Genomic DNA, 14,830 nt, shown 5'->3' with positions numbered 1-14,830 from the left:
GATCTTTCCAACACAAATGGGTCGTGTTGCTCATAACACTCGGGTGTGGTTGCCAGAAACGCTGTGTCCATATGGCGCATCTTTTTCACATCCTTATTGCTTTTATGTTCTCTTTATCACACTTCAGCAGGTAACAACTCAATTGTATAAAAAACTTCTAAGATTATATGTAACCCGGAAAATTAAGAGTGTGAATGCGAACCCAACTGAAGTGCAAAGCAAGTATTTATAGAGGTCACATCAATGCAGCTGATAGGCTCCAGCACCCACCGTGACCCCGAAAGGGACAAGCGGTAGAAAATGGATGGATGGATGGACATCATGATTTTTTGTTTAATTTTAAAACACTACTTTGGGTCTATACAACATGGAATGATGGCTCTTTGGTCAAAATTGTGCAAAGATTTAGCTTTAAAGACTGATCTTCATACCTATTTTTGGCTTCCTTCAAAAACGGTGATAAATACAGTCTATTATACAGCATTATTCACATGTGAATAATATAAATACAGACTTTTATACAGCATTATTCACATGTGAATAACAAATACAGTCAATTATACAGCATTATTCACATGTGAATAATGCTGTATAAAAGTCTGTATTTATATTATTCACATGTGAATAACAAATACAGTCTATTATACAGCATTATTCACATGTGAATAATATAAATACAGACTATTATACAGCATTATTCACATGTGAATAATATAAATACAGACTTTTATACAGCATTATTCACATGTGAATAATATAAATACAGACTTTTATACAGCATTATTCACATGTGAATAACAAATACAGTCTATTATACAGCATTATTCACATGTGAAGAATATAAATACAGACTTTTATACAGCATTATTCACATGTGAATAACAAATACAGTCTATTATACAGCATTATTCACATGTGAATAATATAAATACAGCCTATTATACAGCATTATTCACATGTGAATAACATAAATACAGTCTATTATACAGCATTATTCACATGTGAATAATATGCATACAATCTATTATACAGCATTATTCACATGTGAATAATATGCATACAGTCTATTATACAGCATTATTCACATGTGAATAATACAAATAAAGTCTATTATACAGCATTATTCACATGTGAATAATAATAGTCTATTGTACAGCATTATTCACATGTGAATAATATGCATACAGTCCATTATACAGCATTATTCACACGTGAATAATATAAATACAGTCTATTATACAGCATTATTCACATGTGAATAATATTAATACAGTCTATTATACAGCATTATTCACATGTGAATAATATGCATACAGTCTATTATACAGCATTATTCAAATGTGAATAACAAATACAGTCTATATACAGCATTATTCACATGTGAATAATATAAATACAGTCTATTATACAGTATTATTCTCATGTGAATAATATAAATAGTCTATTATACAGCATTATTCACATGTGAATAACATATACATTCTATATACAGCATTATTCACATGTGAATAATATAAATACAGTCTATTGTACAGCATTATTCACATGTGAATAATATAAATACAGTCTATTATACAGCATTATTCACATGTGAATAACATAAATACAGCCTATTATACAGCATTATTCACATGTGAATAATATACATACATTATACATTTACATTACATATCTCTGCAGTGCTTCCACGGTTTGATTTCAAATTTTCGGGATTCATGCAGATCCTAAATACACATAAGCAGGTGCCAGAAGGTAAAAAAAAAAAAAAAAAGTTGGGTTTTACATAACCGGGTCCCTTTAACACGTTTGAGTACTGGACTGTGGATGCACCGTTAAGAGTACAGGAAAGTGCTGAAGTGTTCCTAACAAACCGATGTCTCTTTGCAGTCGGCGGCCAGACGAGCAGGCACCTGTTGCGCCAACTGTCAGACCACCACCACCACGCTCTGGCGACGCAACGCTAACGGAGACCCAGTGTGCAACGCCTGCGGCCTCTATTACAAACTGCATAATGTAAGTCTCAGACGGCTGATGGGCAGGTTGGGCCCGCACAAAGCCGACAGGGTCCAGTAGTCGGGGGGAAGGTTTCACTGATAGCCGGGGCCAAAGAGAGGAGGGTGAGAGTCGCTTGACCCGCACGCTCACTGCTCGGACTTGAGGGCTGCTCGCTGCCTTTGTGCGTTATTGTTCTGGCGCTTATCCCCCTGAGGGTCACACTAGTGCGCCTGGCGCGGAGTGGAAGCGTATGAATGGCGTTAAGATGCTCTCAAACAGCTACTTGAGATGCTTATTATCGAGGGATGAGTGAGCTGATGTTTCTCAAATGTAGCATTAAGGGACAATAGGAGTCAGTGAAAGACAGGCGGGTAGTGTCCCTGTGCTAATCGCTAGGGCCCGGAGTCTTTGGTTTCATTCAAAATACTTTTTCTTATAACTACATTCCTTCATACTAGCTTTTTCCACTGAGGGCTGAACACTGAAAAATGAAAGCGTTCGGGGGTCATTTTTCATATTTTTCATGTTCAAAACAAATAATATTTTTTTATTTAATATTTTAATTTTAATTTTTTAATTTTATTATTTTTTAATTTTATTATTATTTTATTTAATATTTTTTATTTAATATTTTTATTTTATTTATTTTATTTATTTTATTTTTATTTTTATTTTAATATTTATATTTTTTTATTTAATATTTTTCATGTTCAAAACAAATACAATATATACTGTAACTAGAGATGTCCGATAATGGCTTTTTTAAAATCCGATATTCCTATATTGTCCAACTCTTAATTACCGATTCCGATATCAACCGATACCGATATATACAGTGGTGGAATTAACACATTATTATGCCTAATTCTGTTGTGATGCCCCGCTGGATGCATTAAACAATGTAACAAGGTTTTCCAAAATAAATCAACCCAAAAGAACCTTGTAATTTTAGGAGAATACCACTGTCAATTTGACAAAAAAGGTAATCATTTTACACAATAAAAGGTAGTAATAAATTGGTAGTTTTATGTAAAAATTTGTAGTTTTACCAGAATATAGTGGTAGTCTTACACCAAAAAAGTGAGATTCTACAAGAATAATGTCATTTTATGTCCAAAAGGTGGTAATTGTACGAGAAAATGTGGTCATTTTACATCAAAAAGGTTGTTATTTTGCAGTTAGTTATTTTACGTCCAAAACATGAACATTTTACGAGAAAAACGTAGTCATTTTAAAATGAAAATGTTGTAATTTTGCGAGAATAATATCGTCATTTTACAGCAAAAGGGTCCTAATTTTTCAAGAACAATTTAGTCATTTTACATCAAAAAGGTCATAAATTTGCCAAGATAATTTTAGAACAACTGGGATGATTTCAGCATTTAGAAGACTTTAAAATAAGTTTAGAAGAAGAAAAAAAATCTGCATTTTGAGGGAGTTTGGAATTTCACATAAATTAGATCCAGAAAAATAATTTCCAACATGGCACCGCCATATTTATTATTGAAGTCACAAAGTGCATTATTTTTTTTAAACACGCCTCAAAACAGCAGCTTGGAATTTGGGACATGCACGAGGAGGTTGAGGTGGGCGGGGGGGGGGGGGGGTGGGGGTGTATCTTGTAGTGTCCCGGAGGAGTTAGTGCTGCAAGGGGTTCTGGGTATTTGTTCTGTTGTGCGGATGTTCTCCCGAAATGTGTTTGTCATTCTTGTGTGGTGTGGGTTCACAGTGTGGCGCATATTTGTAACAGTCTTAAAGTTGTTTATACAGTCACCCTCAGTGTGACCTGCATGGCTGTTGATCAATTATGCCTTGCATTCACTTGTGTGTGCGAAAAGCCGTAGATATGATGTGACTGGGCCGGCACGCAAAGGCGGTGCCTTCAAGGTTTATTGGCGCTCTGTACTTCTCCCTACGTCCGTGTACACAGCGGCGTTTTAAAAAGTCATACATTTTACTTTTTGAAACCGATACAGATAGTTTTGAAACCGATACAGATAATTTCCTATATTATATTTTAAAGCATTTATCGGCCAATAATATCGGCAGTCCGATATTATCGGACATCCCTAATTGTAACCCTTAGGGCTGCCCTCAGGCATGGAGACTGTTTCTACAAACATTTGTGAAAGAATGGACCGCTCTCAGTGATTTCCAGCGTGGAACTGTCATAGTTTAGTTTAGTTTAGTTTATTAAGGATCGCCATTAGTCTACACCGCAGTGGAGACTATTCTTCCTGGGGTCCAGGCAAAAAAACACCACACAATCACAAAACAAAAGGTTACAATGCAGTACAAAATGATCAATAATAAAATGTTGTAGTACAAAAATAGCAACAAAAAAACCCCCAAAAAACAATAACTTCGAGTTTACATAATAAAGGTTATACCAAAGATAAAAAGAGCAATATAAAAATAGATATATATTTTTGCAAAAATAAAACAAAGAACCAATGGCCTATAATATACACATTAGTGTACCAAAGACAAACATAGGATGCCACCTGTGCAACAAATCCAGTCGTAAAATTTCCTTGCTCCTAAATATTCCAAAGCCAACTTTATTGTAAGAAAAGTGAAGAGTTTGGGAACAACAGCAACTCAGCCACCAAGTGGTAGGCCACGTAAACTGACAGAGAGGGGTGAGCGGGTGCTGAAGCGCATAGTGCAAAGACTTTCTGCACAGTCAGTTGCTACAGAGCTCCAAACTTCATGTGACCTTCCAATTAGCCCACGTACAGTACGCAGAGAGCTTCATGGAATGCGTTTCCATGGCCGGGCATCTGCATCTAAGCCATACATCACCAAGTCCAATGCAAAGCGTGGGATGCAGTGGTGTAAAGCATGTCGCCACTGGACTCTAGAGCAGTGGAGACGCCTTCTCTGGACTGATGGATCACGCTTTTCCATCTCATGGACCAGTCTGGGTTTGGAGGTTGCCAGGAGAACGCTACATTTCGGACAGCATTGTGACGAGTGGGAAATTTGGTGGAGGAGGAATTATGGTGTGGGGTTTGTTTTTCAGGAGTTGGGCTTGGCCCCTTTAGTTCCAGTGAAAGGAACTTTGAATGCTCCAGGATACCAAAACATTTTAAGAAACATATGTTTAATGTACCCTAAGATTTTTTGGTTAAAATAAGGCCAATAATGCAAATTTTTTTTGTGGTCCCCTTTATTTAGAAAAGTACCGAAAAGTATTGAAATAATTTTGGTACCGGTACCAAAATATTGGTATCGGGACAACACTAATATATATACATATATACAAAATTAATATTCATGTTATATTGTGTTATGTGTGACCATGTCTGTTGGCATTTTGTGTCGGTTCGATACATTATTTTTTTCACCATGACTAGGGAATGTTGTTTGCATTTGCTCATATAGTTAAATCCTGTGCTTAGTTCCATTTAAAGCACAAGAAGTCATTGATCTGCATTATCCATGTTGTCCACAAGTTGGCGGCAAAGCAGCCTCAGAATTGACTTAAAAAATGACTTGAAATTTCCCTGCGGGCAGTAACCAGCAAATTGAGGACGCCGGAATTGTATTTATCGAATACTAGCATTTTATATTCCATTTCAAAAATCCTAAAATCTGTTTATACAAATGCTTAAAAAAAGTTTTTGCCTTTTGTTCCCTAATTGAACCCAAACTATGACCTCATAACCGAGGTTTAAATACCGTTACACTCCCGTAAACAACAGTTTTAAGTATCTCCCGTATTTGAAAAGTCTGGTTTAGATAACACGAAACAATAAACCCCCCGGATGTTTTAAATTAGGTTTTTTTTTTTTAACCTTTTTGACCTGGGGGCTCCAACTTATCCACTACAGAGGGGCCCGGGACCCACTCAAATAAAATTGTATTAGTTATTGTTACTTTTGTTTTAAATTGAATGTTTTTAACTCATAATTTTAGGCTTAGGTCGGGCTGCTTATAAAAATAAGTATTAATCAAATATACTGCATTAAAAAATAACTGACGGAAAATAAAAAGTACATACAATTGTATTAAAATGAAAATAAATACATTGAATATTTGACTGGATTAATTAATATTTCTTAAATAAACAATCGATAAAAGTAGGCCGATAAATGCGTTAAAATGTAATATCGGAAATTATCAGTATCGTTTTTTTAATTATCGGTATCGTTTTTTTGTTTGTTTGTTTGTTTTTTTAATTAAATCAACATAAAAAACACAAGATACACTTACAATTAGTGCACCAACTCAAAAAACCTCCCTCCCCCATTTACACTCATTCACACAAAAGGGTTGTTTCTTTCTGTTATTAATATTCTGCTTCCTACATTATATATCAATATATATCAATACAGTCTGCAAGGGATACAGTCCGTAAGCACACATGATTGTGCGTGCTGCTGGTCCACTAATAGTACTAACCTTTAACAGTTAATTTGACTAATTTTCATTAATTACTAGTTTCAATGTAACTGTTTTTATATTGTTTTACTTTGTTTTTTATTCAAGAAAAAGTTTTTAATGTATTTATCTTATTTTATTTTATTAATTTTTTTTAAAGTACCTTATCTTCACCATGCCTGGTTGTCCAAATTAGGCATAATAATGTGTTAATTCCACGACTGTATATATCGGTTGATATCGGTAATTAAAGAGTTGGACAATAACGGAATATCGGATATCGGCAAAAACGCATTATCGGACATCCCTAGATAAAAGTAAAGTTCAAACAAAAATTCAGCTTTACCACTTAAGTCATAATTTTGGCGCCGAAGAAACTTCTGTAAAACTTTAGCTCCAGACTTCTTCTGTTTGTTTGATGGTGTCATTACTGCCACAAGTGGTGGAAAAGTGTATTGCAATCGAGCGCCACAGCTGAGAAACAGATGTATTTTTGGCGGCCCTATGGTTAAGAAACACTGTTTTAAAAAAAAGACTTATTTAGGGGTACACAGTAAATATCGGACAAATAATTATAATAGAAATTAAAACAACATACTGATAAATCTGATGACATTAAAAAATAGCTTAGATGTGAAAAAAAATATATACCACCATACCAGGTGGGTTAGGGTGAGCAAATCAAGCACTCCTTTTTGCCCACCTGTGCTATAAACCAGTGGGGGTTGAAATTTAAATTTAAATCTTTTTTATTTTTTATTTTTTCCCAGAAAGAAATACAATCATGTGTGCTTACGGACTGTATCCCTGCAGACTGTATTGATCTATATTGATATATAATGTATATATTGTGTTTTTTATGTTGATTTGATAAAAAAACAAAACATTTTATTTATTTTTATTTTTATTTTTTTTAAATTTCTTGTGCGGGCCGGTACCTATCGGTCCGCGGCCCGGTACCGGTGGTTGGGGACCACTGCTATAAACGTCTCCCTGAGCTCACATAGACAAACATGGCGTCAGTCTTGTGAGACATTCGTTGTGGACAATTTGAGAATTTTTGTTTACTGCAAAATGACCTTCCAGCAGATTGCAGTTTTTTTCACGCTTCATTTGAAATACACTATATTGCCAAAATTATTTGGCCACCTGCCTTGACTCACATATGACCTTGAAGTGCCATCCCATGGACTTGTCCAACATGTTTCGGTATCCTGGAGCATTCGAAGTTCCTTTCACTGGAACTAAAGGGCCAAGCCCAACGCCTGAAAAAACAACCCCACACCATAATTCCTCCTCCACCAAATTTCACACTCGGCACAATGCAGTCCGAAATGTAGCGTTCTACTGGCAACCTCCAAACCCAGACTGGTCCATCAGATGGAGAAGCGTGATTCATCAGTCCAGAGAAGGCGTCTCCACTGCTCTAGAGTCCAGTGGCGACGTGCTTTACACCACTGCATCCCACGCTTTGCATTGGACTTGGTGATGTATGGCTTAGATGCAGCTACTCGGCCATGGAAACTCTCTGCGTACTGTACGTGGGCTAATTGGAAGGTCACATGAAGTTTGGCGCTCTGTAGCAACTGACTGTGCAGACGAAACCCCCAAAGTTTGCGCTATGGACTGGACTCTTACAATATTATGTTGGATCCACTATGGACTGGACTCTCACACTATTATGTTAGATCCACTATGGACTAGACTCTCACTATTATGTTAGATCCACTATGGACTGGACTCTTACAATATCATGTTAGATCCACTTTGGACTGGACTCTCACTATTATGCTAGATCCACTATGGACTGGACTCTTACTATTATGTTAGATCTACTATGGACTGGACTCTCACTATTATGTTAGATCCACTATGGACTGGACTCTCACACTATTATGTTAGATCCACTATGGACTGGACTCTCACACTATTATGCTAGATCCACTATGGACTGGACTCTCACAATATTATGTTAGATCCACTATGGACTGGACTCTCACATTATTATGTTAGATCCTCTATGGACTCTCATACTATTATGTTAGATCCACTATGGACTGGACTCTTACTATTATGTTAGATCCACTATGGACTGGACTCTCACATTATTATGTTAGATCCACTATGGACTGGACTCTTACTATTATGTTAGATCCACTATGGACTGGACTCTCACACTATTATGTTAGATCCACAATGGACTGGACTTCCACACTATTATGTTAGATCCACTATGGACTGGACTTCCACACTATTATGTTAGATCCACTATGGACTGGACTCTCACACTATTATGTTAGATCCACTATGGACTGGACTCTCACACTATTATGTTAGAGCCACTATGGACTGGACTCTCACACTATTATGTTAGATCCACTATGAACTGGACTCTCACTATTATGTTAGATCCACTATGGACTGGACTCTCACACTATTATGCTAGATCCACTATGGACTGGACTCTCACTATTATGTTAGATCCACTATGGACTGGACTCTCACACTATTATGTTAGATCCACTATGGACTGGACTCTCACTATTATGTTAGATCCACTATGGACTGGACTCTCACACTATTATGTTAGATCCACTATGGACTGGACTCTCACACTATTATGTTAGATCCACTATGGACTGGACTCTCACACTATTATGTTAGAGCCACTATGGACTGGACTCTCACACTATTATGTTAGATCCACTATGAACTGGACTCTCACTATTATGTTAGATCCACTATGGACTGGACTCTCACACTATTATGCTAGATCCACTATGGACTGGACTCTCACTATTATGTTAGATCCACTATGGACTGGACTCTCACACTATTATGTTAGATCCACTATGGACTGGACTCTCACTATTATGTTAGATCCACTATGGACTGAACTCTCACACTATTATGTTAGATCCACTATGGAATGGACTCTCACTATTATGTTAGATCCACTATGGACTGGACTCTCACTATTATGTTAGATCCACTATGGACTGGACTCTTACAATATCATGTTAGATCCACTTTGGACTGGACTCTCACTATTATGCTAGATCCACTATGGACTGGACTCTTACTATTATGTTAGATCCACTATGGACTGGACTCTCACAATATTATGTTAGATCCACTTTGGACTGGACTCTCACTATTATGTTAGATCCACTATGGACTGGACTCTCACACTATTATGTTAGATCCACTATGGACTGGACTCTCACACTATTATGCTAGATCCACTATGGACTGGACTCTCACAATATTATGTTAGATCCACTATGGACTGGACTCTCACATTATTATGTTAGATCCTCTATGGACTCTCATACTATTATGTTAGATCCACTATGGACTGGACTCTTACTATTATGTTAGATCCACTATGGACTGGACTCTCACATTATTATGTTAGATCCACTATGGACTGGACTCTTACTATTATGTTAGATCCACTATGGACTGGACTCTCACACTATTATGTTAGATCCACAATGGACTGGACTTCCACACTATTATGTTAGATCCACTATGGACTGGACTTCCACACTATTATGTTAGATCCACTATGGACTGGACTCTCACACTATTATGTTAGATCCACTATGGACTGGACTCTCACACTATTATGTTAGAGCCACTATGGACTGGACTCTCACACTATTATGTTAGATCCACTATGAACTGGACTCTCACTATTATGTTAGATCCACTATGGACTGGACTCTCACACTATTATGCTAGATCCACTATGGACTGGACTCTCACTATTATGTTAGATCCACTATGGACTGGACTCTCACACTATTATGTTAGATCCACTATGGACTGGACTCTCACTATTATGTTAGATCCACTATGGACTGGACTCTCACACTATTATGTTAGATCCACTATGGACTGGACTCTCACACTATTATGTTAGATCCACTATGGACTGGACTCTCACACTATTATGTTAGAGCCACTATGGACTGGACTCTCACACTATTATGTTAGATCCACTATGAACTGGACTCTCACTATTATGTTAGATCCACTATGGACTGGACTCTCACACTATTATGCTAGATCCACTATGGACTGGACTCTCACTATTATGTTAGATCCACTATGGACTGGACTCTCACACTATTATGTTAGATCCACTATGGACTGGACTCTCACTATTATGTTAGATCCACTATGGACTGGACTCTCACACTATTATGTTAGATCCACTATGGACTGGACTCTCACACTATTATGTTAGATCCACTATGGACTGGACTCTCACACTATTATGTTAGAGCCACTATGGACTGGACTCTCACACTATTATGTTAGATCCACAATGAACTGGACTCTCACTATTATGTTAGATCCACTATGGACTGGACTCTCACACTATTATGTTAGATCCACTATGGACTGGACTCTCACACTATTATGTTAGATCCACTATGGACTGGACTCTCACACTATTATGCTAGATCCACTATGGACTGGACTCTCACATTATTATGTTAGATCCACTATGGACTCTCACAGTATTATGTTAGATCCACTTTGGACTGGACTCTCGCTATTATGTTAGATCCACTATGGACTGGACTCTCACTATTATGTTAGATCCACTATGGACTGGACTCTCACTATTATGTTAGATCCACTATGGACTGGACTCTCACTATTATGTCAGAGCCACTATGGACTGGACTCTCACACTATTATGTTAGATCCACTATGAACTGGACTCTCACTATTATGTTAGATCCACTATGGACTGGACTCTCACACTATTATGTTAGATCCACTATGGACTGGACTCTCACACTATTATGCTAGATCCACTATGGACTGGACTCTCACATTATTATGTTAGATCCACTATGGACTCTCACAGTATTATGTTAGATCCACTATGGACTGGACTCTCACACTATTATGTTAGATCCACTATGGACTGGACTCTCACACTATTATGTTAGATCCACTATGGACTGGACTCTCACACTATTATGTTAGATCCACTATGGACCGGACTCTCATACTATTATGTTAGATCCACTATGGACTGGACTCTCACACTATTATGCTAGATCCACTATGGACTGGACTCTCACATTATTATGTTAGATCCACTATGGACTCTCACAGTATTATGTTAGATCCACTATGGACTGGACTCTCACACTATTATGTTAGATCCACTATGGACTGGACTCTCACACTATTATGTTAGATCCACTATGGACTGGACTCTCACACTATTATGTTAGATCCACTATGGACTGGACTCTCACACTATTATGTTAGATCCACTATGGACTGGACTCTCACATTATTATGTTAGATCCACTATGGACTCTCACAGTATTATGTTAGATCCACTTTGGACTGGACTCTCGCTATTATGTTAGATCCACTATGGACTGGACTCTCACTATTATGTTAGATCCACTATGGACTGGACTCTCACTATTATGTTAGATCCACTATGGACTGGACTCTCACACTATTATGTTAGATCCACTATGGACTGGACTCTCACTATTATGTTAGATCCACTATGGACTGAACTCTCACACTATTATGTTAGATCCACTATGGAATGGACTCTCACTATTATGTTAGATCCACTATGGACTGGACTCTCACTATTATGTTAGATCCACTATGGACTGGACTCTTACAATATCATGTTAGATCCACTTTGGACTGGACTCTCACTATTATGCTAGATCCACTATGGACTGGACTCTTACTATTATGTTAGATCCACTATGGACTGGACTCTCACAATATTATGTTAGATCCACTTTGGACTGGACTCTCACTATTATGTTAGATCCACTATGGACTGGACTCTCACACTATTATGTTAGATCCACTATGGACTGGACTCTCACACTATTATGCTAGATCCACTATGGACTGGACTCTCACAATATTATGTTAGATCCACTATGGACTGGACTCTCACATTATTATGTTAGATCCTCTATGGACTCTCATACTATTATGTTAGATCCACTATGGACTGGACTCTTACTATTATGTTAGATCCACTATGGACTGGACTCTCACATTATTATGTTAGATCCACTATGGACTGGACTCTTACTATTATGTTAGATCCACTATGGACTGGACTCTCACACTATTATGTTAGATCCACAATGGACTGGACTTCCACACTATTATGTTAGATCCACTATGGACTGGACTTCCACACTATTATGTTAGATCCACTATGGACTGGACTCTCACACTATTATGTTAGATCCACTATGGACTGGACTCTCACACTATTATGTTAGAGCCACTATGGACTGGACTCTCACACTATTATGTTAGATCCACTATGAACTGGACTCTCACTATTATGTTAGATCCACTATGGACTGGACTCTCACACTATTATGCTAGATCCACTATGGACTGGACTCTCACTATTATGTTAGATCCACTATGGACTGGACTCTCACACTATTATGTTAGATCCACTATGGACTGGACTCTCACTATTATGTTAGATCCACTATGGACTGGACTCTCACACTATTATGTTAGATCCACTATGGACTGGACTCTCACACTATTATGTTAGATCCACTATGGACTGGACTCTCACACTATTATGTTAGAGCCACTATGGACTGGACTCTCACACTATTATGTTAGATCCACTATGAACTGGACTCTCACTATTATGTTAGATCCACTATGGACTGGACTCTCACACTATTATGCTAGATCCACTATGGACTGGACTCTCACTATTATGTTAGATCCACTATGGACTGGACTCTCACACTATTATGTTAGATCCACTATGGACTGGACTCTCACTATTATGTTAGATCCACTATGGACTGGACTCTCACACTATTATGTTAGATCCACTATGGACTGGACTCTCACACTATTATGTTAGATCCACTATGGACTGGACTCTCACACTATTATGTTAGAGCCACTATGGACTGGACTCTCACACTATTATGTTAGATCCACAATGAACTGGACTCTCACTATTATGTTAGATCCACTATGGACTGGACTCTCACACTATTATGTTAGATCCACTATGGACTGGACTCTCACACTATTATGTTAGATCCACTATGGACTGGACTCTCACACTATTATGCTAGATCCACTATGGACTGGACTCTCACATTATTATGTTAGATCCACTATGGACTCTCACAGTATTATGTTAGATCCACTTTGGACTGGACTCTCGCTATTATGTTAGATCCACTATGGACTGGACTCTCACTATTATGTTAGATCCACTATGGACTGGACTCTCACTATTATGTTAGATCCACTATGGACTGGACTCTCACTATTATGTCAGAGCCACTATGGACTGGACTCTCACACTATTATGTTAGATCCACTATGAACTGGACTCTCACTATTATGTTAGATCCACTATGGACTGGACTCTCACACTATTATGTTAGATCCACTATGGACTGGACTCTCACACTATTATGCTAGATCCACTATGGACTGGACTCTCACATTATTATGTTAGATCCACTATGGACTCTCACAGTATTATGTTAGATCCACTATGGACTGGACTCTCACACTATTATGTTAGATCCACTATGGACTGGACTCTCACACTATTATGTTAGATCCACTATGGACTGGACTCTCACACTATTATGTTAGATCCACTATGGACCGGACTCTCATACTATTATGTTAGATCCACTATGGACTGGACTCTCACACTATTATGCTAGATCCACTATGGACTGGACTCTCACATTATTATGTTAGATCCACTATGGACTCTCACAGTATTATGTTAGATCCACTATGGACTGGACTCTCACACTATTATGTTAGATCCACTATGGACTGGACTCTCACACTATTATGTTAGATCCACTATGGACTGGACTCTCACACTATTATGTTAGATCCACTATGGACTGGACTCTCACACTATTATGTTAGATCCACTATGGACTGGACTCTCACATTATTATGTTAGATCCACTATGGACTCTCACAGTATTATGTTAGATCCACTTTGGACTGGACTCTCGCTATTATGTTAGATCCACTATGGACTGGACTCTCACTATTATGTTAGATCCACTATGGACTGGACTCTCACTATTATGTTAGATCCACTATGGACTGGACTCTCACTATTATGTCAGAGCCACTATGGACTGGACTCTCACACTATTATGTTAGATCCACTATGAACTGGACTCTCACTATTATGTTAGATCCACTATGGACTGGACTCTCACACTATTATGTTAGATCCACTATGGACTGGACTCTCACACTATTATGTTAGATCCACTATGAACTGGACTCTCACTATTATGTTAGATCCACTATGGACTGGACTTCCACACTATTATGTTAGATCCACTATGGACTGGACTCTCACTATTATGTTAGATCCACTATGGACTGGACT

The 14,830-nt window shown here is 37.7% G+C and overlaps 1 protein-coding gene across 1 annotated transcript in view; it reads left to right on the top strand.

Moving 5' to 3' along the window:
- Positions 1–14,830, top strand: part of gata2b (GATA binding protein 2b) — a 54,915-nt gene that overhangs the window by 16,309 nt on the left and 23,776 nt on the right. Inside the window, exon 5 of the mRNA XM_062037554.1 lies at positions 1,888–2,013. Within this exon, the coding sequence (XP_061893538.1) occupies positions 1,888–2,013 (126 nt within the window). The remainder of the gene's footprint in view (positions 1–1,887; positions 2,014–14,830) is intronic.

The sequence above is a fragment of the Entelurus aequoreus genome, linkage group LG26, assembly GCF_033978785.1.
Source record: "Entelurus aequoreus isolate RoL-2023_Sb linkage group LG26, RoL_Eaeq_v1.1, whole genome shotgun sequence".
Taxonomy (NCBI): Eukaryota; Metazoa; Chordata; class Actinopteri; order Syngnathiformes; family Syngnathidae; genus Entelurus; species Entelurus aequoreus.
Note: the sequence above shows the minus strand (reverse complement) of the source record. Positions and strands in the feature narration are given on the sequence as shown.